The following is a 24,871-nucleotide window of genomic DNA, read 5'->3' as shown; positions in this document are numbered from 1 at the left end:
AAGTGAGATGCGGCCCTAACTTGCTAAAGACACTGCTGTTTTGTCAAAAAAATGCAAATAACCAACTACATACTATGTAAGATGGGATGATTGTACTTCAGGGCTATGAAGTCACCAATTTACACGCAGCAATCTGAACATAAATAGGACATGCCTCAAAGGTTTACCCTTGGCCATGACACAATTGAGAACTCACTGTCCTTTCTTCCTACCCCAGTATCCAGAAGAGCGCTTCTACATAACTGAATTTTCTTTACCTTCCCATCACCAAACGACCTGCAATGTATCTTCACCTATGAACCACCGCCAATAAATTACCCATGTTTTCAAACTGATTTATGTGCTAAGCCTATTAAAGTCAATGCAGGCCAGGAAAGGTGATAGGCAGGGAGCTTCCTGTCCTCCTTGGAAAAATGCACTCATTCTGTGCAAATTAGAGACTGTGGAGGCCTTGATTTGAGCCACTGAACGTTTCTTCTAATCCATAGGCCTGGAGAAATGCTTCAAAGACACAAGTATAGATACTGCAACAACAGCTGAACAAATCTAGTTTATGAAACAAATCTAAATAAAAGCCATTTTTCTGGAGGTCACAATTAAACTGTTGCAAGATTATGATAGTCCAAGTAATTCACTGATAGCTTCAAGCAAAGGAAATGTACCATCCTCCTGCAAACAGGCCAAAAAGATTCCAGACCAACAGCATTTTGAGTGATTCGTCATCAAAGCCATTCATTTCTCAAAAAAGCAGTTCAAAACATAATTACATACGAGCAATAAATACTGACATTGCCTACAATGCTTCTGTTCTGTCAAAAAGTTAAAAAAAAAATCTTTATTCCACTTTATTTTACAAAGACAACAGTTAAAATACAAGTTTAAAATCGTCTTCAAATGACAGTTGGATGGAAAGGTAACATGTCTATCAAAAAGTTGTCTCTGCAATATTCATCAGGGTGTTAATCATTTAACATAAATCTCAAATCATAATTTCAACACTGAAAAGTTGCCAATTGGTTGTCTAAATAAATTCTTTATACAAATAAAGGAAAGCATCCATGGGGTCAAGTAATAGCCATGATACAAGGCTCACTGTCCAAGAAAAGATTTACAAATATGTACAGCCCCTCCAACTTATGTTTTACATATATGTACAATCAGAATGTCTTCAGATTCCTTGCTCGATGATAACATCAGATAAATCTTCCTTGCCCTCAATTGCAAGATTCTGTAAGATAACAAAACATTGATTTAAATTTGCATACTACCATAAAACCCTCGTCTGATCTATTTGTCTGCAGCACAAGAACCCTGTTGCTCTTGTCTGTTGTTAACAGGTTACAAGGGCAAACCATGCAACTTGACTTGTAACTCATGTTGTTCCTTCACTCATTTACTCCTCGAACTTGTGGCAGATACGTACCTTTTCATTGGCTAAATGAAGCAAACAGGCAAATGCCATAGGAACAGACAGGTTCTTTGCCATTGTACTCGGTAATCTGTCAATATAAGAGAGTACAAATTAAACACAAAACTTCACAGATATAACCAGTTGTGCAGAGACATCGGTATGATGTATGCTGGCACAATGGTACTATAACGGATAATACAGATGTTCCAAGAAGGTCTGGATCAAGGTTCAAGACACATCATTTTTAACTTCACCAAGACAGCTAGTTCAAAAAATCTACGCAAATAAATCTTGAATAAAAAACAAAAATTGCTGCAAGAGCATAAAAATCTTGTTGAATTTTACCACTCCATCTAATACACAAATGTGTCATTGAAAGGAAAGGAAATCTTTTGTCCTTCGTCTGATCGGACTTACATGTGACAGCAAACTTATTGTTAATCCTGACCTTCTCTTTGAATGGCCTAGCAAGGCACTTAATTTTCTCAACGCAGAGAAAAGTCAAGAGGAAAATGAAACTAAAGTGTCAACCCAGGCATTGGATTATTAAAAACAAGGCAGACCGTATGGGGAGTGCGATTGCAAACACCAGGAAGAACAACGGCAGTCAATGCATGGAAAACAGCCTGCAACTCAACAGTGCCTCCCCAAAACATAACTAATGCTAGAGAAACTCAAAATCTGGCACAATCTTTGGACAAAGAAATGGAGTGAATGTTTTGAATCTGGGATGACTCTCCTTAGGTTCTGAAATGTTAACTCCATTTCTGATATTTTTAGGGTTGTGATTTGAAAATTATCAACTGGACCATTTGTGACTCAGAGTTGAAGGAGAAAAAATTTGCATGGTTTGGGACTTGGATGGAATCCTCTTTCAAGAGTCTGTGTACGTTCAATGGGATGCAGGAGATCTTTCTGTGCTGCACTAATCTATAATTCTAATCATTTGAATAATTCTTTTCATAAATTCCACTTTTTCATTCAGGTACAAAATTGTTCTAAGTGAACTGAGAAATGGCACATTTCCATTGGTTCGGATATCCATCCAAGATAAAAGAAACAAACCTTTCAAACAGATTCTTAGTGATTGTTGTAAAGCTTTGCCGTCCTTTCACTGTCATTACAGCGACTTGCAGCTCCTCAGTCACTCCATTCTGTTTAATGAACAAGAGTCAACTTGTTTACAATGGTACGCCAAGATCCTGCTCAACCTCAGGACAAACCACAACATTTATAGCCAATGAAGTACTGTACCTCAGAAGCAGCATCACTTTTGAAACACAAAGTTACAATTTTGAGGTGTTGCCAAACAAGTCATCAGGGAACACATCCCTACTGATGTAGCACCCTGCAGTCATTACTCAGACAGAGACAGGACTCAGATCTGGAAGTCACATTCGCAGAGTCTCCACATCTAAATGCTGGGAATCCCAAATCAGATAGTTCATAGAATCCCTACAATGTGGAAACAGGCCCTTCAGCCCAACAAGTCTACACCGACCCTCAAGAGCACCCTACCCAGACCCATCTCTCGAGAACCCACCTAACCTACACATCCCTGAACGCTACGGGCAATTTAGCATGGCCAATCCACCCAGCCTGCACAACTTTGGACTATGGGAGGAAACCAGAGCACCCAGGGGAAACCCACACAAACTCCACACAGAGAGTTGCCCAAGGGTGGATTCGAACCCGGGTCACTGGCGCTGTGAGGCAGCAATGCTAACCACTGAGCCACCGTGCCGCCCAAGTAGTTGGAGGGGTGTCAGGGCAGGAAACGAAACGGAAGCTGCTGCATTTGTGAGGGTTTACTTTTGTTAGATGAGATCGAATGTGGTTTTGTGGATCAGAAAGGCCAGGGGGCAAGCACCACTGGAGCGGGAGCCGGGGGGGCAGGGTCAGACTAATCTGGAAATGAGATCCCACGAGAGAGGAGCATTCCAACACATCATCTTTTCCTCATGGAACCCAAGCAGGCTAACTTACTAGCTTTGCTCCTGACCTCGAATCGCAACTGAACTTCAAATTGGCACCTCAATGGAAAGCAGCCCTTAAGTGGTCATTTCAGGGCCTTAATTAGGCAAGCCACTCTTGGCTTTGCACACTCGCTCACCACCCCTCGCAAAGTTAAATTTCTCACAGGTCAGGACAGGCGAGTAGATGATTGAAAGGCCACCCAAAATTTTAGGAGTACCATAAGTGGGCCTTGAACTAACAACTTATGAGTACAAATGACACGAGCATGTTTTAAACAGTTTTCAATCATATCTTGGCTTGGTGAGTTCTTTGCAGCAAAGCAAGGGAACTCTGAAATAATCCATTTATTAACCCTATTGAGTACACTCCTCACTTTTCCTTCCGTGATGTTTTTATTTTCAGTCAGGAGATCCCACATGTTCTGTTTCAATCTTTTCACGTCCATCTTTTTTGCTGTCTTTGAATAATTCAGTAGGATTTTATTGACCTACAAATGATCAAAATTTACAGTTAGATTTTCAAACTTGCAAGATCTAACACATTTCTTGTTCATTTTAACAAACCCTGATGCCTAGATTGATACAACAGCGACTTCAGCCATGTTTCTTTGTCAACCAGTATTTCGAATACAGAAAACAACATTGAATCATTAAATTTGGTGTCTCTTTCCACTGTTTCGTATTCTCTCCACCTGTCACAAGTAAGGTGGAGAAGGCCATTAGCCTTAAGATCATGTAAACTGTCACTTTATTGTTTTGTAAAACGAAGTACATGCTGGTTCTGGCAAAGACCTATCAGTGGTTAATACTTCACTACTTAATACGAGTACACCTTGTGAAATGATACAAGGTGGATTATAGCAGATCTTCCCAAATAAAATCCTGTGACTGTACTTGACTTGAAGTGAGATTTGTTGTGTGCTGTTTTCCTGGAGAGGTGTTGCCACAGTGCTGGAGTGTCCGCTTCAGAATCGGTGGGTAAACAGCACACAACCTGAATTTTTTTTATTTAGACAAAAGAAGCATGAGTGGGTGGAATCAGGCTCAGACCCAGGGTTTTCATCTTGCTTTCATTTGGGGTTTGGAGTTGGCATTTGAAGCTTATAGATACAGCTCTCTCTCTATTGCAGCAAAAAGCTTGAGTTCCCTCTCTTCTGCTAGATTATTTGTTTCAGTGTTCCTTTCTCCTGGACAGTCAAGGATATGGCATGTGAGGAAAACCTTTTTTGCCGAATTTGCCTTTGCCAAGGGTGTGTTTATGGGATGCTGCTACATGGAAACATTTGATCATTAGTAGTTAACGTATTATTTTATTCACTATTTCAATACAGGTGAAGTTATGTTAATTTTTTTTTGCTTGTATGTTAACTGTGGTGTAAGATTAAATTGTATTTTGCTTAAAGCCTCAGAGTGGACCAGTGAAATCACATCTGGAACACAGCACCTTACACTTGCCTTTAAGTAAAATAAAAATTTAGTGTCTAGGGTATCTGCTTGATATATTTTTGAGGGGGTTTGGTCTTGTCCATAATAATCCTGGTTGTACCAGTTGCCAGCTACAAGACACTCTGCCAACAGTTGACAGTTCTGACATATTGACAAGAATATTTGTCATTGCCACTTAGATTCTACTGTCAAGGGTACTGAAGCCTCAAGAACGCTGCCAAAAAGCAAAATAGTTCATCCTGCTCCGGCCTGAAAGACACAACAAAGTAACTTTACAGTCTAGATTACAGTTTCTAAACCACTTACTTTCTGAGGCTCTGCCACTAAATTTTCTCCTCCATAGGTTGTGATGTTTAAGTCCTTTCCATCCAGTTCTAAGCCATTCTCATCTTGCTCCAATGCAGCATCAAAGGAGTCATTTACAGCTACAAACCCATCATGATCATCATCACTATCAAGCTGTACAAAACAAAAATTTAAAATGTAATCATGCAAAATAAATCATGTCTCAAGAAAAATTCTTCAAAAGGAGCATGAGCAATAAACACAGACCTGAGTTCTGGGGCAGAAGTTTGATGTGTCATTGGGATTATTATAATCATAATCCCCAATTCCCTCATCTTGATTCGGGCAAATATTTTCTTTCACAATCCGCTTTATCTGAAAACAATTTTAAGCAAACATGTCAAACCCTCTCAACTCTTTTCAAACACCATCAAGCTAATGCAGTAAAGGGTATTCTTCATTGGTTCAGCTCAGTGGAAGCAAGAATATTACATTCTACCGAAGTCATGCTGTATCCGACCTGCACGCAGTTAATGAAGCAGCATAATGAAAACTACACAGTGGGGGGAGGCACAGTCTGTGAGACAGACACACACTCTCACTTAATCCATTTCACTCTTTGAATGTTTTATTCGGCCACGACTCTAGTCAAAAGGATGGCAACTTCGGCCCTCACTTCCTCCTGCCACTTTAGAGCATGAGGCAATTACCCTTTCAGGTTCTATTGCAATCAAGCTGTAGGCTTGTCCAGAGTGGACATCTTTTTGAAAACATTTAAGGCGCATCAACTCAATCAATAATACAGTGTAATGTAGCAGAATATTTTGACTTCATTCATGTTTCATTATTTTTCAGTATTGGAAAATGTGCTCCAGTTACCGTGACACAAGGTTTAAGGAACAACCGGGTAATGTTGTCTGGATCATAATGGAAATCTGTAGGTAGTGTTGTCAGCTTTCTACCACGTCGATCTAATGCAGCTTGAGAGATTGTCGTGGCAGCCTGGAAAAAATATCAAAACAGTAATTGTTTGGACACAGAACGTCTTGCCTATCCAACATATGAAATGACTCACACCCAGTATAGTGACAATACCCCATGCAAGGACCCGCTCTCCATTCCCAGAGACGAACCACAGCCCAGGAAATACTCTACATGTTTGTACACGTGTTGCGATCTTGTAGGAATGAGGCACAGTTGTAGATAGTTTGTCTTGGATGTACCTCTCTGCATCACCTTGTATGTCCCTTCACCATGTGTGGCACGTTTGTGACAGTGCATTATCCCTTCAAGACTGTTGCATGGTTGTATATGCATGTATCTTGATAGTCTATTGTTATCATGCAGCATATTAACAATTGCTGTTCAGGAACTTAGAAGGAATGCTAACGATTGCCATATCTCTCGTATATAATACAACCCTACTGCTAGTGTCGCAAAGTAATTGTCAAAAGATCTGTTGCTTCTCGATGTTATACCTCTCAAATATTCTTCCATCTGTTTACAAAGCAATGCAATCAATCCCACTCCCGATTCTGTTCTGACAGCCCTAATCTTCATTAAAACTTACCCAGTAAATCACAAGTTTGGATCTTAGAAGTATCCGTAAATCTTGCTTTCCACTGAAACGCTTGTAAGATCAAGCTATATTACTTCTTTCCGGGCTTATCTCGTCATTGTGTCTTTCCTACCAGTGTGGGCCTCGAAATTGATTGGTCAATTTAAAGTTTGAAAAAAAAAATCATCCCCTGTTCTAAATGCTGTAATATTGTTATACCAACCCTAGTCTCTTTGAACTGAATCTCAAAATTGATAACTTCATTGAAGTCAACTTCAAATGTTTTCTTGGCTTGCTTTTTCTTATTTTGGGGAGCAATTGTCTCTGCCAGAAAGAAAGAAAAACAAATTATTGAAGGTGCATTGAATCACTTAACATTGATTCAACACATGCAGATTGTATTTTTATTCCAATTCTATGCTGCATACAGTACTCAGTTACATGTTCTGCATTTAATAACTTCAATCTATTTAAAGTATTTAATTAACAAGCTTCATTAAATCAGTGGACTTTTAGAGCACTATGGGATAAAATTTTCCCATGAAAATGAAATGCACAGTAGATTGACATGGAAATCAGCCATTGATTCTGTAACCTTCCTCACCATTTGCTCAGTGCAGGGTGGATCCAATTGCAATATTACCAAAAGAAGAACTAACTTTCAGGGGATCAATTTTAGACATTTACTCAAGCACAGTCAAACAAGAATGTCGGCATTTCAGTATCTCTCGGAAGGGACTTAGCCATGTGCATCAACTGATACTCACCTTTCTGTCGAGGTTTGAAACGCCAATGATTAGGACCTGCCCACATCTTCATGATTCTGGGGCTGAAGTAGGAATATTCCCCTGGGTGGTTTGACAGCTGGACACAGAGGCTGCTGAAATCCCCATCTGAGAGGGGAATGGTTTCTTTACTATGAAAGAGATTTAAGTATGTTAATCAACTATTTTCAACTCAGATGAAAAGACGTTTGGTCCCAATCAGTACTGCTCCAAATCAGATCTTCAAATAACATGGACGGGCAATTTCAGGAACCCAGGTAATTTTCCTTCAAAAATTGACTCAATTTCTAAGTTTTGATATGTACTGCTGATGCTCTGGTAATGGCTGTGACTGATCGGCATTTCTCAAGCTTGCAAATCACCCTTCTTACCAGCCTTCACCATTTGCCATGATGGAAGATTCTTGCTGGTTATCGAAATCCTGGTCCATCAGATCTGCAGCATCATCACAAAGGTCCCCGTCAAAGTCATCCACCACAGGGTCATGGCTTCCCAGCTGACCATTGGCAAATTCTGGCTCTGCATTCATATCGAATAAGTGGTCACTTTTTTTGAATTTGTCCAGCATTGAACAAACAGCCTGAGGAGGACAGGAAGAAGTTACATGCTTTTGGCTGTACGCTTACTTGCAAGAATATCAACAGACTCTAAATGGTTGATCATGATGACCCTTTATGAGTTGGAGTTATAAATAAAAACAAAGTACTGGACAAATTCAGCTAGCCAACCAGCACCTGCTGAGAGAGAAACAGAGTTAGCTTTGAGTCTGACATGACTGTTCATTCCAACACAGGATGCTGCTGGAGCTAAGTTCTTCCAACACTTGGTTTTCACTTCCTATCTCCAGCATTTTAAGTACTTGGATTTTTTGAGACGGATTCAGAACTGATTTAACTCAACAAAGTGGAGTAGAATGGGCCTGCTCTGCCAGTCAGTAGAATCAAGGCTAAACCTGAGCTTCAACTGTACAGCACAATTCATTCCGAGTCCCTTGCTTTCCTGACACACCAACAATTAGTACAGCTTTCGATGTGCTCAACGATGGTCCACCCACAAATCATATTTTCAGGATTCAGGATTCACAAGACATACAACATGACAATTTGTCCTCATCTCAGTCCTAAACAATTGGCCCCTCTCCTGAGGTTGTAGCCAAAGTTTCCTCCAAGCTGTGCGCATGCACTGCAAATCTCAATGTTCCAGGCACAGCGATCAGTGTCAGTACGCCAATTGTGACATTGACTTACGGTTCCAGAAGTCCCCGTTGCACATGGACCTTGGAGGCCTGTACAGCTCGTAAAAAAAATTAGACAGAATGCTGACTGTGGCCTCACTGAATGTTCCCAAGCCAGAGGGACTAAGCGTTCATCATGTCCTTTATCACGTCCCTTCAGAAACTTCTCTGTTTCATTGATATCCAGAAAATAGAGGTCCAATTTAAGGCAAAAGTCAATAGAAATCATGGAATGAAATGAAGTGAGGATGGCAGGAATGCAGAGTAAGCAGATAAGCCATGATTTTGCTTAATGACAGAGTAGGCCAGAGGAACCCAGTTTGCTCTGGATTCATATGTTGATAGCTAATTTTCTCAGCCTCCATTCTGCTCATCCCAAAAGACAAATGTCATCACCTCTTACTGGAACAACTCAGACGTAAACATTTGCTTCCTTAATTATGGAGATGTAAACTACAGTCAGCTTTTCCAGCTTAATTTTTTACCTACCATTTTATCATCAGCAAACGGATTAACTACTGCCTTCTCTTTATCCAAGTCATTTTAAGACTGTAAATAGCTGAGGCCCCAATGCTGATCTTGTGTCACTCAGTTCTACTCCTTTAGCCTCAAACCCTGGTTAACATGATAACCATTCTCTTCTACCCCAACACATTCCTGGTTAATCTGGTGAACACCCCAATCTGCAACTACGCTGCTAATGGCAATACTAATTCTTTTTGAGGTAGAAAGGATTAAAGGATTATCAACTTCTAAGCATACAAGGACAAAAGCAAATTCAAATTTCCTCGTCCAAAATAATACAAACTTGATAAACCCACTGCATTCATTCAAAACATGTTGAATCGTAGGCAGAAGTTCTCCGTTCAAGTCACTGGTTAGTCTTGTACTTATCTGAAAACAGCAGTACACCACAAACCATCTGCAGCATGAAACAAACAACCAGCAAGCGAAAGAACACGCACGCCCATACATACATTGAGTTCAGCCATTTTATTTTGCTCAAAACACTGAAGGCATTTTAACTGTTTGATCCACTGATACAGACATCTAATCAGTGAGAGACTGTCTCTTGTACCTGATTGTGAGCCTCACTGTCCCAATTTGTAAACTGAAAATCTTCTAATGAAGGACAGATCTTCTTGTCATCCAGAGACTGCTGAAAGGCTGTTAGAAGTTAATGCAAACAGAAAATAAATTGAGGGCTACGTACAGATAAGCACAATGGACACTATGCTCAGGGACCAGTACCCAGTCAATTTAGAGCTGACGTAATGAACATCAAAACATGGTCACAATTGTTGGATCATATAAAAGGACATTGCCAGTAATTTATTGTATTTGGATTTATTTTGGTGGCACCTAATCAGCTGATGCACCTGAACCAACTCTGTGGCAAATGCTGCAAGATGATATGCATCAACCTGCACAGGACAGCAAGGAACTGCATTGCAGCATGAGGCTGAAGCCACAATGTTGCAACACAAAACAAGGTTCTCACTGCAAATGATGCCAACTGCAAATATAAATAAAAATGTGTGGTTTTGAGGAACAAGTCAAGTGTCAACCAGAATGACCCTCTTGGAACGGATAACCAATTGACATTTCTTGTCCACGCACACAAAGGAGGAATTGCCAATTGGAACGATTGTCACAAGGTCTTTTAAAATACGGGCTGTGTGCCAGATCAGGAAAGCAAAAATGGAGAGAACAAAAAGATTATCTTCTGCTAAAGCTTATCAGCAGAGAGATGTGTAATAGGCAGAGATAGGCAGTAACACTTACAGTTCACTTTATTTCATTAGTCACAAACTGTATTCTGCCAGTCATACTGACAATCATTGTTTACCGGCTAAACGACCTTACTTACTGCAAAGTGCCCTGAAGAAAACAAACACTTTTGCTAAATAAACACCAAAAAAACTGCGGATGCTGTAAATCAGGGACAAAAACAAAGTTGTTGGAAAAACTCAGCTGCTCTGGCAGCATCTGTAAAGGATAAAACAGAGTTAATGTTTCGGGTCTGGTGACCCTTCCTCAAAACAATTTTGCTATCCTCCCTCGAAGCAGTGTGTGACTATTGTGTAAAATTACTGGAGGATACAACCACATACAACAGATCTCCCTTCACTGCAGGAGGTGGAGTTAGTGACACCAAACTTATAAAAGTACTTCTTCAGTCACAGAAATATTACCATTTCACATCAGCATTTCAAAAAAAAAAAACTTGCCTCCAAGGTCAGATATCTCCACATGGTCAATGGGTGGCAACTCTGGTGCAGGACCAGTATCAATGAGTTTGGCATCAGAATCAAACAGCAGTTCAGCAGAGTGTCCATAAGTCTGCAAATTAACCATGAAAACCCCCACTGCACTGCATTCGTCAAACATTGAAGCAGCTTTCTGGAACATTGGGTCAATCTACAAAATACAAGGTGTCAATTGAACTTAATAGGCAGTACATTCCGATTCTTTATTTGATTTCTTTAGACACAGTTGTGTTTGTCTTACTTTCCTCAGTTATGTTTTGCTAAAACATTAGAAAATGCAAGTTGCTAGTCATTCTTCACTTCATTTTCAATGTAACTTGGACTCAACGCATAATATCACAGCTCAAAGTTAATGCGAAAATATAAAAGTTTGCTTCCTATTCCAGATTGATGTTCAGGTGATTTTTATGACATGTTTCAATGCATGGTATCAAGTAGGACAGAGATCAGCACAGTCAAAATTCCATGTACAGTTGGGCAGCCTATTGACCCTTCCCACTTAAAGCAATTACTTAATGAATCACACAGGGATTTCTAGGATCCATTGAATCACATGGCCACTATACGAAAGAACAAAGTAATCTCACCTCACACTTCATGTCACTGGCTCCGTATGTGATGTTACTCAAATTTTGCTCAATGGTTTTATAGGAATGCTTCCTTTTGTTTTGCTTCTGAGAGCCTTTTGCATTTTGGCCTTCCAAAGACTCGGGGTTTACTTCTGTACACAGAAAAAGCAGAGTCATATAAAACTAGAATGCACAGAGGGAGAGTACAGTTTATATAAAGGAAGCCAGAACATTTGCTGAATCTCTAACCTACACATATCCTTTTATATCATGAAACAGGGTGCTAAAAGAAACTGTATTCCTCTTTATTAAAGGACTGGTACTTCATTTTCTCATGACTGCACACATGATCTCATGACAGGACAAAGTTTTAATCAATACTAAAGCTAAGTTTTCCTTTCAAAATTGGTTCAAGATGTACATTTGTCCTTGCTCACCAGCACCTGGCTCTTCAGTGTTTTTTCCAAGGCCGCCCAGGATCCTGAACACATCTGAATGAACTGCATCCACTCTCACAGCATAGATCTTTGTACTGGCATCCAAGGTGCCAGCTGCCATCTGCAATCAATTGTCAATACCAGGTTAAAAATTAACCTGATACATGTAGGTTACTTCTGTGAACTATGAGCAAAACAAATTAAATTATTCCACTGTATTGGCTGTTCACAATGTAGTGTGCTTTGCATTGGAGATTAAATACAGACTGGGTAAACGCATTTGCAGAACCTTCATGCAATACGCAACCATGAGACCACCATCACCCTCTACCTCCATCCACCAACACATTGCTTCATATTCCATGTCTTTTTAATTCTGTACCTTGCTGCCACTCTGACTTTTCTAATTATGGCATGTTGCTGTGGCTCTCTGAACCTCAGTATAAGCTGAAAGAACAGCACCATGTCATCTTTCGTCTTAGCTCTCGACATTCTTCTCAACTCAATATGGAGTTCAGCAGGAGTACTGAGCTCGTAGAAAAGGCATTTGAGGGAGCAAGGATCATAACATGACAGAATTTCATGTTCAATTTGAGGAAGGCAAGAGTGGGTTCAACAGTAGTATTTCAGCTTACACAAGGGCAACTGAGGACATGAAAGCCAAGCTTGCTGAAGTGATCAACAAATGAAGTCGAGGGATAAGTCAATTGAGTACAGTGGCAAACATTTAAGGGGATATTTCAAAAAAAAAACATAAAAGATACTGTCCAGGAAGAAAACTAAATTCGAAAGCAAGGTTAATGAGAAAGATTAAAAATACAACCAAACTTAAAGAAAAAGCGTACAATTGTGCAAAGAGAGGTGGCAGGTCAGAAGATTTTTTTTACATTGTGTCCAAAGATTAATAAACTGGAAAAGATTATCTCCAAGAGAAAAATGGTTAATCATATAAAAACACACAGCAAAAGTTTCAGCGAATGAAGTTCAAACTCCACATCCACCAGAATACAAATGAGAAAATCAAACCAAGTGTGGATACTTCAAGCATTCACAGCCAGCAGTTAGAATTCCATGATTACAATGATCTCCAATATGTCTGAGTAATAACTATCAAGATATTGTAAATCCCCTAAAACACTCACATCAACACACTGTACATATTGGTGAAGGTCTCTTTGACCAATGGTCTTAGCATTGTGAAAGATGAAAGTTCTACTCTCAGCAAAGCTGCCTTTATTATCACACATTTCAGTCTGACACAGTTAGTGGATGAATTATATATCACTTGATTCTCATTTAGAGTTTTTGATTAGAGAAGCAAAATATTTCAGTGAGATCCATCCACTGCCTGAACCTATGGCTAGAAGTTTACACTTTTAATGACCTAAAGATCAAGATATAAACCTTTGGTGGATCACCCTTGAGGGACACAGCAGTCAGCCATTCAGCCCACTGAGTCTGCTCAGCCTTGAACACAATAACAGCTGATCAAACACTTGAATGCCTTTTATTAACATTGTCCCTCGCACCCTTCATGCCATTGGTAATCAAATTTGGAGGCACATGGGTCACCAGGAGAAAGAAGGCAGGAATAATTAAGAATAATTCAGAATAATTAAGAATAAATCTTGCACATTGTTGCAATCAAGAGCTATCTCTTCTCACTGGGTTAAGACACTGGGTTCCAAGATACTTAGAATCGGTTACAGCAAAGTATACAACTTGGGCCGTTATCCTTTACATTCGCTGTAGAAACCAAAACAATAAGATGCATCACAAACAACATAACTAGAATTAACAGAAATCATTCAAGTCACATTGTGAAGTTGTAGAGGTCTAAAAGGTTAGTTGGCTCCTTTGACAGAATCACAGGAGGGACAATATGACAACGAAGTGAATGAGATGTTGTTGTGTCTTTTAAGTCTTTCTAACCTTGAAGTTAGTGAGTTCAGATTCCTTCTCCTTGAGGAGGTCAGCCATGTAATCAATCAAGTGAAGACCAAATGCATTCTTGGTGGTGATTTTCTATGAGAGTCACAAAATAAAGAGTCCAATTACATTACATTGCAGCAAATTCAAATCTATTGCAGATAACTTTTCATGTTCAGAGTTCAAGCCACATCCTTCAGTGGTCCAAATTTCTCCTTGCAACCTGACTCCCACTTACTCATACCTACGAAATGGTGGCATCCAAAGATGTGGTAATGGAACTCCAGTGATCTGATCAAAATTTCCATGGCATGTATATTCCTTACATCGTTACACAAAGCAACTCAGTGAACACTCTACAAAACCACTTGCTGCTTGACGAATGCAATAATTTCAATTACCTTTTTACGAACATGTTCCGAATTCTTCAAAACCAACTGTTACGTTGTCAATGAAGAGACATGTCAGCATATTAGCCACGGTTAGTTTCTCATCCCACCACAAATCAAATTTGATGTTTTTTGTTGACAGATTTATGATCTATTACAGTTACTTTGAGAAGCAACAGGAAAGCTTTCATAAAAGAAAACACATTTGAGTACAACTAATCCTTTCAGTCGAGGAATGGCCAAAAAAGTTTGAAACCAGAATATGAATTTTGTCCAAACAATGGTGAACAAAATGATTATATCGATTCTGTTGCACATGCTGGAGAAAAGTCACAGAACACTAACATTATGCCACAAGAGAAAAGTCGATAAACAGCGTGACACAGGGTTTAAACATAAAACCAATCTACCATTTCTCAGGGGTTAACAGACCTCTTAGGTATTCCCAATCTTTTCTTTTCATTTCATGTTGCCACCGCGATTTCCAATTTTTAAGAGAAATGTCCAAGTAAATTTTCTGAATTCCGTCATTGCTGAAGAATCCATGTTTAGCAAAACAGAGAGCCTTTGTCTTTTTTATGTACAAGATGAAAACAAAAAAATTTCAGTCTTAAAAAACAAAACAACCACCAATCTGTTCCCCAACACCATCACTTCACCGTGATTCAAATCCAGAGAAATTACCCCTCCCTACTAAAACATTAAATTCAATGTCGCTGGTTCTCCCCAGTTTTTTTCTGTCAACTATTCAGTCTGCTTAATTAAAAACTCTCAAACCGAGAGCATGGATTTCCTCAGCTTTTGAATAACCTGCATGCTTCCAACCAATTACACCTGGTCAAGAAGGTACACAAACTATATTTTTCAATTGTAGTACATGTGCCTAAACCATTCTACAGCCATTTTCCTGAAGAGAACCCACATTTCCCTCAATCGCATCAGGTCTCCTCCAAAATATGTAAAAACATTTTATCTCTGGGTTTTCTAAGCTCTTATCAATCCTGAGCCAAAGAACCAAATGCTCGTCAATGTTTATCTCATGTCACAAACCATCACAGTAAAAACATATCTTCCATTAACCCTTCAAAGAGTCACTTGTCTGACACATCTTGGAAGAGGCCACTATTTCAGAATCATGGTCTGACCAAGTGCTTTTTAAAAAATCTTACAGAAAAGTCACCACCTCCATGCCAATATTTTCAAATCAAAACTCTAAAAATGATACAAATATCACACCTTACATTACAATTGGTAGATGCAATCTTGAGCCTCACTTCTCAGAAAACAACTCATGATCAGAATGCCAACATTGTCAACTTAGAAAACACACAAATTGTGATCCTTTCAAAAGTGATTCAACAAGTTCAGCGTAATTCATATCTTACAAAGTCTATAAGACATAGGAGCAGAAGTAGGCAATCCAGCCCACCAAGTCTCTTCCATCATTCAATGAGATTGTGGTTTATTTAATGATCCTAAACGACACTTGACTCCTTTTCTCCACAACCCTTCATCCCGTAGTGATTAAAAATCTCTCTATCAAAGCCTTGAAAATACTTAATATACTTGAACATATTCAGCCTCAACAGCAGTCTGCAGAAAAGAACTCCACAGATTCATTCTCCTCCTGCTCATCTGTCTTAAAATATGCAACCCCTTACTCAAAGATTATACCTTCTGGTCCAAGATTCTCCTGCAAGGCCAAAAAATTGAATTCTCCAAATTTATCCCTTGAATTCCTAAAGAATCTTGTATGCTTTTGAATTTTAATGAATACATGCCCAAATTGCTCAATCTCTCCTCACAAGACAGTCATTGTATATATGGTATTAACTGACTGAATCTTCTTTGGACTGCCTTCAATGCCAGTATATCTTTCTTGAGATAAGGGACACAAAACTGTATTCCAGCTGTGGTCTGACTCATGCCTTGCATATTTAAGCACAATCTTCCTACCTTTATACTCTATTCCCTTTGCAATAAAGAACACCAACATTCCATTTAACCATGCTGACTCTGCCTGATCGTATCTAAATCTGCCTGATCGATGCATTTCTAAATGCTCTGGTATTACTGCCTCTATAATAGCCTCTAACATTTTCTCAATAACCTATAAATTTAACTGGCCTCAAATTATCTAATTTTTTTTTGTCTCTATCTCTTCTTAAATAATGGCATTACATTGGCAGTTTTCTAATTCTTTGAGACTTTTTCAGAATCAAAGGATTCTTGGAAGATTACTCCCCACGCATCCCCTATCTCTGTAGCTACTTCCTTCAGTACCCAAGGATGCATTCCAGCAGGTCCATATTTGACACAAGGGTACAAGAAGCCCATTTCTGTTCCAATTTTAAACAAGTTTGACATTGTAAAGAAAAAACTGAGTCCGTTATGAAATCAGAACAACTGTCAACATCCACTTACGTTTTCAGAACATAGTTTGATGCAGGTAGAATAGTGTTCAGATATCTGATTATTTGACAGTTTGGGTTCAAAAGATTGTGGGGTCCCCCTGCAACAATGAATGACAATCAGAATCAATTATTTTGAAGGTGAAAAGTGACTCGTCCACAGCTCAGCATCCAAACAACCCAGAGTCAATAATTCTGACACATCACACCAGCAAAAGAAGCAAGCTGTAACGTAATTAGGAAGGGCTTTGGACAATACTCAGGGTTCAGGAGCAGCATAGAAGAAAAGCAGAAGGAGAGTTCACTCTGGAGCAATGATACATAAATACATGCTAAGTGACACGAGAATGAAACGGTGCAATGAGACCTACCTTTGCATTGGGGATACCAAAGGGCTCTCTGTGCCACTTAGTTGCAAGTCTGTCACTTTTGAGCGCCTTCTCTCCCTCCTTTCACGCTCATCATCATTTGCTGCAACATCCATTTTTACAGAGGTCTTTAGGCTCTGTACAGCCTGTCGCTTCGTAGCTGGAGAAATAAACTTGTGGTCAGAAGACCCCACTTGAGAAACTGAGGTCAAAGAATCCATTTTGCCCTGCGACAAACAAATACAGCAAAAGAACGTCAAAGCAAAAGAGCATCAAAAAGCTGAAGTCATGGAATCAATAGTTTCCACTTTTCCCTACATCTGTCTGACCTGTTCAAGGTCTCCCAAGGCAGATCATGAAGTCATGATCTGGTTCTTCTCCTCCAAAATTCCAGTGTATTTACATAGATGGATGAGCCATTAAAGCACATTTACCATTATTTCTCCTTCCAACGTACATTTAAATGGCTTTTAACAAACCTACCTGACTCCTTTACAGAGGAGTTCTGAGTAAGGGTCACCGGACCCAAAATGTTAACTCTGATTTTTCCTTCACAGATGCTGCTAGACTTGCTGAGCTTTTCCAGCAACTTTGTTTTTGTTCCTGTTTTACAGCATCTGCAGTTCTTCCGGTTTGCTTTACAACCTAATTCATGCCACCTTCAGTGTGCCTCACCCAGCCAAATAAACCACTTTAATATCTTCACTCAAGTTTCACGCTCAGCTACCATGTGAATTCTGATATCCATCGAAACCCTACAGTGTGGAAACAGGCCCTTCGGCCCAAAAAGTCCACAGCGACCGCTCAGGCTCATTCCCCCTATTAACCCAATCGACATATCCCTGAACACTGCAGGGATGGCCAATCCACCGAGCCTGCACGTCTTTGGACTGTGGGAGGAAACCGGAGCACCCGGGGAGAATGTGCAAACTCCACACAGACAGACGCCCGAGGGTAGAATCGAACCCGAGACCCTGACACTGTCAGACAGCAGTGAGAACCACTGAGCCACCGTGCCGCCTTAATTACTGCCATTACAGTGAAGCTTTTTTGATCTACTTCTCGTCGTCACGATTTTCATTCATCTAGTCTCTTTCTACAGTCGCAGACGTCTCTGCAACTAGCGGCGTCCATGAACCCCGGACGCCAAGGAACGCAGTTGCTAATAGGAACCCTAAGTCAACCGAGACCTGACAACAATGACAGGAATTGCTGGATAAACTCAGCAGGTCGGGCAGCATCTGTGGAAAGAATGTTTACAGTCCAGTGACCCTTCTTCAGAACCTCTACCCGTGCTGAAGAAGGGTTACAGGACTCACAACTCTGATTTCTCTCTACGGATGCTGCCAGATTGACCGACCACTCGCTCGGTCCGCCGGGTGTCGGTTGAAAACATTCACACCCGCTCCGTTCAGATGTTAAAAGATGGCGTACGTGTATGTTTCTGAGAGATTTGGGGTGCGATTGCGGCCTAACTTTTTCCGCCCGCTCAAATGCAATAGGCGAACAATGAAAAAAAACACAATCTCCAGGCCTCCTCAAATCGTCCGGGCCCGCACTGACCTGAGTGATCCAGATGTCCGATTTTCTTCAACGTCGTTGTATCCCACCCCGGGGTCGGAGAGGGAAGATGACGACCGGGATCTCGCTCGGTTATGCCGTTACTTCAATCGGAATTCAAACTTTCCCGCGGCTCGACAGTGCGCACGCGCGGCTCGCCGGAGGTGCCCGGGGTGGTGACGCTCCGCGCACGCGCGGCTCGCCGGGAAAGGGACGGGGTCGCTCCGCGCACGCGTAGTGTCTTAAGCGTCTGCACTCTTGCGACGGACGGAGTGCGCCGTCAGCCTTTTCGGAAAAGCGGATTATCCGGAAAACTGACAGAAATCCGTGGGCAAACACCGAAGAGTGTCTTCGCCTGAATTTCTCCGACCTTCACAGTGTTCGTCTGATATCATTCCTGAAAGATGACTGAGAACGAAGAAGGCCGTTCGGCCCCTCTTCAAACGTTCACGTCAGACCCCACATTTCAAAGTCCAATTGTTTCTTCAATAATTCCAGAGGTTTCTTTTTCTGCGGGGGGAAAATCTCCAATGCCCCATCTGAGAATTCCAGGCCTTTTATCAAATGCAGTGTGAGAAGACTTTCCGGCCTGCAGCCGGAAATTTCCTGACACCGGTATGAAAGTGTACTCCACATGACAAAAGGTACAAACTCAAATTGGGAATTCTGTCTTTCAAAACGCTGTGGATTCTGAGATAACTGGAGTTCTCAAGATGAAAAGATGTTGTTTTGGCAAACGTATGTATGGTGGATCTGCAGCAAAAGCGAGAAAGTGATAGTGAGATGTGGATTAACCATGATTTTATTGACAGGCACAACAGACTTGTACTTTGAATGCTCCTCAGTTTTGTCCTTTTATAAATCAGACTCTGGAGGTGACTGATCAGTTTGCAACTCTTCTTTGCACTTACTTCAGTGTATGAATGCTTCTTTCATGTCTCAATGATTGTATTAACCACTCTAACAAAACTGATAACAGTACAACGGTTTGATTGCAGGTTCTTTGACTTGTATTAAAAACCGAAATAACTTGTGACAAGGTGACACATGGAGATTCATCAAGAAGATTAGAACCCATGGGATCCAGGGCAGTTTGGCAAATTGGATCCAAAGTTTGGCTTCATGGCAGGAAGCTGAGGATGATGGTCAAGGGTTGTTCTTGTGACTGGGGTGAGTCCGATGAGCAGAACAGTGACAAATGGGAATTGATTTAGAAAACAGTGAGCTGATGCATTTTGAGAAGACTGCCATGGCTCAGAGGTTCACAACATACAGTAGGACCGAAGGACATTCAGAGGGACCTTGCTTTCCTTATCCAAAGATCCTTGAATGCAACATGATAGGTGAACAAGCTTGTGAAGAAGTCATATGGGATACTTATCAAGAGCAAGGAGCTTGTTCTGGAGCTGTATATAACATTACAGAGGCCACAGCTTGAGGACTGTATGCAGTCCTGGTCGCACAGTATAGGATGCATGTGATTGTTCTCAAGAGGCTGCAGAGGACATTCACCAGGATGTTTGCTGGGCTCGAGTGTTTCAACAATGAAGAGAGACTAGATGGGCTTAAGTTGCTTTCTTGACATTTGAGAGGGTTGAGTCACGTACTTGAATGAAATATACAAAATTTGGAGGGACATCGATAGGAAGTAACCTTTTTTTCGTAGAGAGGTCAATAACCAGGAGGCAAAGACTCAAGGCAAGGAGCAGAAGCTATAGGGGGGATTCAAGGAAGAATTTTTTTCTCACGGGGAGGTGGCTATCCAGAACTCATTGCCTGAAAGGATGGTAGAAGTGGAAAACCGTTACAACATTGAAGAAGATTTTTGATGAACACTTGAAATACCATGGCAGACAAGCTGAGGGAGGAAGTGCTGGAAAATGGGACTAGAGTAGATAGGTGACCAACATGACGCAATGGGCCAAAGGGCCGCTTTCCATCTAGTCACCATGACGTGGGGTGCCAGTGTTGGACTGGGGTGGACAAAGTCAGAAGTCACACAACACTAGGTTATAGTTCAACAGGTTTATTGAGATCACAGGCTTGCAGGGCACTGCTCCTTCATCACGTTCGACTTCACCTGACCAAGGAGCAGTGCTCAGAAAGTTTGTGATTTCAAATTAACCTGTTGGACTATAACCAGGTTTCGTGTGAATTCTGACTTCATTGACTAGGAAACAAGAAAACAGGCCATCTTAGACTGGGTATAATGTCATGAAAAATGAATAATTGGTCAAGCAGTTGTGAAAGACCTCTTCAGGATGAGCAACCATAATGTGATCGGGTTTTCTTATCACGACGGAGAGTGAGGTATTTGGTTCTGAGACTCGGGTCCTGAATTTTTAATGAGGGAAACTACAGTGGTAGGAGTTAACTTTGATGGATTGGGAAATGTTACTGCAAGGAATGACAGTGGATCGACAGTGGCAAACATTCAAAGAGCAAATGGGAAAACAACAAAACTTTGTTCCTGTCTGGCACAAGAGTGCAGAAGAACAGTGGCGAAACCATGGCTTACAAGGGAAGTTAGAGATAGTATGAGATGGGAAACAAAAAAGAGGCATACAAATTGGCAACAAAAAAAATCTACTGGAGGCTTGGGAATAGTTTAAAAGTCAACAAAGAAGGACCAAGGCATTAATTAAGAAGGGGAAGTAGAGTGAGAGTCAGCTTGTGGAGAACAGAAGAACTGACTGACAAAGTTTCTGTTGATACGTAAAGAGAAAAAGATTAGTGAAAACTGACATAGGTCACTTACAGTCAGAAATAGACATTATTAAAATGGGGAACAAGAAATAGCTGATTAATTAAATTCACACTTCATTTATGTTTTCATAAAGGAGGACAAATAATTTTGGATTTAGCGAGAAGGAGGAACTGAAACGAATCTCTATTAGTGGAGAAATGGTGTTGGAGAAATTGATGGGATTGAAGGCTGATAAATCCCAGGGCCTGAGAATCTCTGTCTCAGAGTATTTATGAAAGTAGCCCTCAAAATAGCAGATGCATTGGTGGTCATCTTCCAAGATTCTTTTAACTGTGGAACACTTCTTCGAGATTGTAGAGTAGCCAATGTAACCCCACTTTTTGATAAGACACAGAGGGAGGAAACCGAAAATTCTGGACCAATGATTTTGACATTGTCATGAAGAAGGTGCAAAAGTCCGTTGACAGTGAATTCATAGAAGAGCACTTGGAAAACAGTCAATATTCTTCCTATCAAGGGAATGCAGTGAATATTGGCCAAACTGATTCTTGCAATGGCAGGACTGACATAGGAGAAGAGATTGAGTTGGTTTGGATTATATTAACTGGGGTTTGGAAGAATGAGGTGGGGTGGGGGGGAAATCTCACAGAAAATTTTAACAGAATTTTACAGCTTAGATGCAGGAAGGGTGTTGCCATTGGTGAGGGAGTCCAGAATCAGGAGTCATAGTTTAAAGATGAGAGTAAACCATTTTAGGAGTGAAATAAGGAAAATTTCTTTACCTGGAGACTGGTGAGCCTGTGGAATTCACAACAACATTGAGTGGTTGAGGCCAAAACATTGTATATTTTCAAGGAGTTAATGTTGCTCTTGTCCAAAGGGATTAAGGGATATGGAGAGAAGGAGGGATCAATCATGATCATATATATGACAGAGCAAGCTCCAGGGGTCAACTGACCTTCTCCTGCTCCTATCTTCTATATTTCTGGCTTCTAAAACCCGATGATGTTCTAATGCTACTAGCAATGTGTGTGGACCTGCTGTACTTACTTAGAATCCCTACAGTGTGGAAACAGGCCCTTCAGCCCAACAAGTCCACACCCTCCAAGCATCCCACCCAGACCCATCCACCTAATCTACACATCCCTGAACACTATGGGCAATTTAGCACGGCCAATACACTTAGCCTGCACGTCTTTGGACTATGGGAGAAAACTGGAGCGCCTGGAGGAAACCCACACAGATGCGGGGAGAATGTGCAAATTCCGCATAGACAGTTGCCCAAGGGTGAAATCGAACCCAGGCCCCTGTCGCTGTGAGGAGGCAGTGCTCACCACTGAGCCACTGTGCTGCCCAAAACTAGCAAAGGAGATTGTGAGTTTCCTGACCAGGAATCAAACGCAGGCCATGGCATTAGAGCACTGAATCCTTACCACTAGACTACCAGACTTGGACATCAATTTCTTAAGTTTGCTACTAAAGTATAAATTTGTTCTGATATTACATCAGATGTAATTGGAGAAATTGAGAGAAATATGGCTTTAGTTTTTTCTTATTGTACTATGAATTTTAGATATTGTGTATGATAAGTGTGCATGGGTTTTTGGCAAACAAAGAGTTAAAAGCTGAAAAGCTGTTTGCATCAATTAGATTATGTATAATAGCTCTTCACACACCAGCTAGGACTAAGCCACTTCTGAGATCAACAACAAGAGGCAACTCCCATCCTGTACAGACAAGACTACAGAAGAAGCAGCAAAACACGAAGGAGGTGAAGGAAAACAAATTAAGCAACTGTAAAAAATTTGCAACTGTAAAGGCGCCGTTGCACTCAACTACAGCAAACAAGCAGCGACAATGCCCTGGAAGGGAAATGGATTTGATATACTTTTCCAAAGGAAGACAGATCAAACCTCACTCTTTCAATGAACCCCTGATTATATTCAGCCAGAATAATTCCAGCAGGGTCAACCAGTGTGGTTTTCTCAGCTGAGCACAAATGAGACAAATTTGTGAATGCTGTGGGTATGGAAGAGTAAACTTATACTAAGGACAGGAACTTTCTCAGATAACAGATCTGGTAAGTGACAAAAATTTTTAAAATGAGACTAAAGACTGCTTCCACTAAAGTGCAGATTGTCCAGTCTCCTAAATGACATGCTTCATTCTTGGGTTCACTTGCCAGAGTCAAAACTGACCTATGATTTTGACAGGAGTATGTGCACTTCAAGCCTGACAGAGAATAGTCACAAAGATGGGGCCATTAATATGGTCAGAAACTCTTTATCAGTTTCACTGGTCTGGGTACAGTATTCTACTGCAGGGAGCAAACATCACAGTTTCTGAAGTTATGAAGGTGATGAGTAATCACCTACTTTTAGGAGACTTAATGTACAAAAATGTTCTGCTCCGTTAATTTATGTGTATGCCTTGGTCTAGAACAGCAAGCTGCTAAATCCTTTGAGATTAGTCACAATCCTAGACAACTGAAATAAAAACAGAAATTGCTGGAAAAACTGAGCAGGTCTGGCAGCATCCATGGAGAGAAATTGGAGTCGGATTCAGTTTCGGGTCCAGTGATCCTTTTTTAGACGTTTGGTTTTTTATTTATGATTTACAACTGAGTTGTATTTGATTCTGGGAGTAGATCAATTCAGACCTACTGGAAGTGTACAAGAGTATGTTTCCAACCATTACAAGGTTAAAATCCTTAGGAAAGGCATCATGACCCGCATATACAAGTGGAAGTGGTAGAGGGAGGTAGTAACAAATATGGTGACCCATTTTACTGTTGATTGTGGGTGACAAAAGACTGTCAAGGCTACTTGCCAATCATGACAAATCTGTTCTGGAGTTGGTGATCCATTGTGACCAAACATGGGCTGTAGCCAGCCGGAAGGACTTTGAGACCCTCGAACTACTCGGGTATTTGATTGCCCACGTGCAGGACAGAATGATGGATATCTGCCTCATCCGCTTGGACCAGCAGAAGTCCTTCACAGAATATTGCACACCGATAATCATATAGTGCTCTCCAAATTTGGTTTCAGAGAGGGTATCTTAAATTGGATGATGGTCAGTGTAAATATCAGTAGTGCAGTTGTTCGTAAGTTGTATCAAGCCTTTTGAAGAGTTCAACAGAATAATGGGCAAAAAGGAGGGGACAGCTCTAGCCAGTAGAGGCACTCCGTTAAAAGCCTCCCATGCAGTCTTCTGTTTGGATCTATTATTAGTGCACAAACTGGCATCTGCAACCAGTTTCAACAGAACTCTGCTCAAAGCAAGAATGATGTCATATTCTTTGGCTAGAGGCTGTTTGATCCTTTAGTTCCTTCGCAATCATGTCAGACAATCTGGATGGTGTGGGGATATGGTTCAATGGCACCAGAACATGTGCTAAATCTGAAAGGAGCGTGTCGTGACAGTGAAGCAAATGGATCACAACAACTGGATCATACCCCTCCCATGCCAAGTTCCTCAGCAGCCTAGCTGAGATACCTTGAAGCCAGGCACCAGGCAGGCAGAACAACCTTTGG

General features: G+C 40.8%; 2 protein-coding genes across 3 annotated transcripts in view; one reads left to right on the top strand and one right to left on the bottom strand.

Annotated features, from left to right (window-relative positions):
• Positions 1 to 638: 638 nt before the first annotated feature.
• ncaph (non-SMC condensin I complex, subunit H) lies at positions 639 to 18,749 on the bottom strand. Its single transcript, XM_048618531.1, has 18 exons — positions 18,632 to 18,749; positions 17,072 to 17,295; positions 16,714 to 16,801; positions 13,904 to 13,996; positions 11,972 to 12,092; positions 11,553 to 11,686; positions 10,927 to 11,116; positions 9,774 to 9,862; positions 7,833 to 8,041; positions 7,444 to 7,592; positions 6,900 to 7,000; positions 5,998 to 6,120; positions 5,386 to 5,493; positions 5,140 to 5,292; positions 3,762 to 3,875; positions 2,477 to 2,565; positions 1,424 to 1,499; positions 639 to 1,228 (listed from the first exon to the last, which is right to left on the bottom strand). Exons 2-18 carry the CDS (start codon positions 17,287 to 17,289, stop codon positions 1,169 to 1,171), a joined length of 2,115 nt encoding a protein of 704 aa, XP_048474488.1. The 5' UTR covers positions 17,290 to 17,295; positions 18,632 to 18,749; the 3' UTR covers positions 639 to 1,168.
• Positions 18,750 to 18,852: 103 nt separating this feature from the next.
• The window catches only part of LOC109938117 (gamma-glutamyl hydrolase), a 40,140-nt gene continuing 34,121 nt past the window's right edge, over positions 18,853 to 24,871 (top strand). Inside the window, exon 1 of one of the 2 annotated variants that reach the window (XM_048618530.1) lies at positions 18,853 to 19,272. In XM_048618530.1, the coding sequence (XP_048474487.1) occupies positions 19,263 to 19,272 (10 nt within the window). In that variant the 5' untranslated portion in view covers positions 18,853 to 19,262. Of the gene's footprint in view, positions 19,273 to 20,699; positions 23,416 to 24,871 lie in introns of those variants that run through there. The other variant, XM_048618529.1, reaches the window with a different exon arrangement.

This window comes from Rhincodon typus, chromosome 40 (assembly GCF_021869965.1).
Source record: "Rhincodon typus isolate 14 chromosome 40, sRhiTyp1.1, whole genome shotgun sequence".
NCBI classification, from domain to species: domain Eukaryota; kingdom Metazoa; phylum Chordata; class Chondrichthyes; order Orectolobiformes; family Rhincodontidae; genus Rhincodon; species Rhincodon typus.
The sequence above is the reverse complement of the archived record's forward strand: the minus strand, read 5'-3'. Positions and strand labels throughout refer to the sequence as shown.

Bases quoted from the DNA above. Each gene is read 5' to 3' on its own strand.
- ncaph (XM_048618531.1), bottom strand. From the start codon at position 17,289: ATGGATTCTTTGACCTCAGTTTCTCAAGTGGGGTCTTCTGACCACAAG. The intron at 13,997-16,713 runs GTAAGTGGATGT...TGACTCTCATAG, and splicing joins TCAAACTATGTTCTGAAAAC to AAAATCACCACCAAGAATGC. The intron at 12,093-13,903 runs GTTAGAAAGACT...AATTGATTGCAG, and splicing joins CTGAACTCACTAACTTCAAG to ATGGCAGCTGGCACCTTGGA.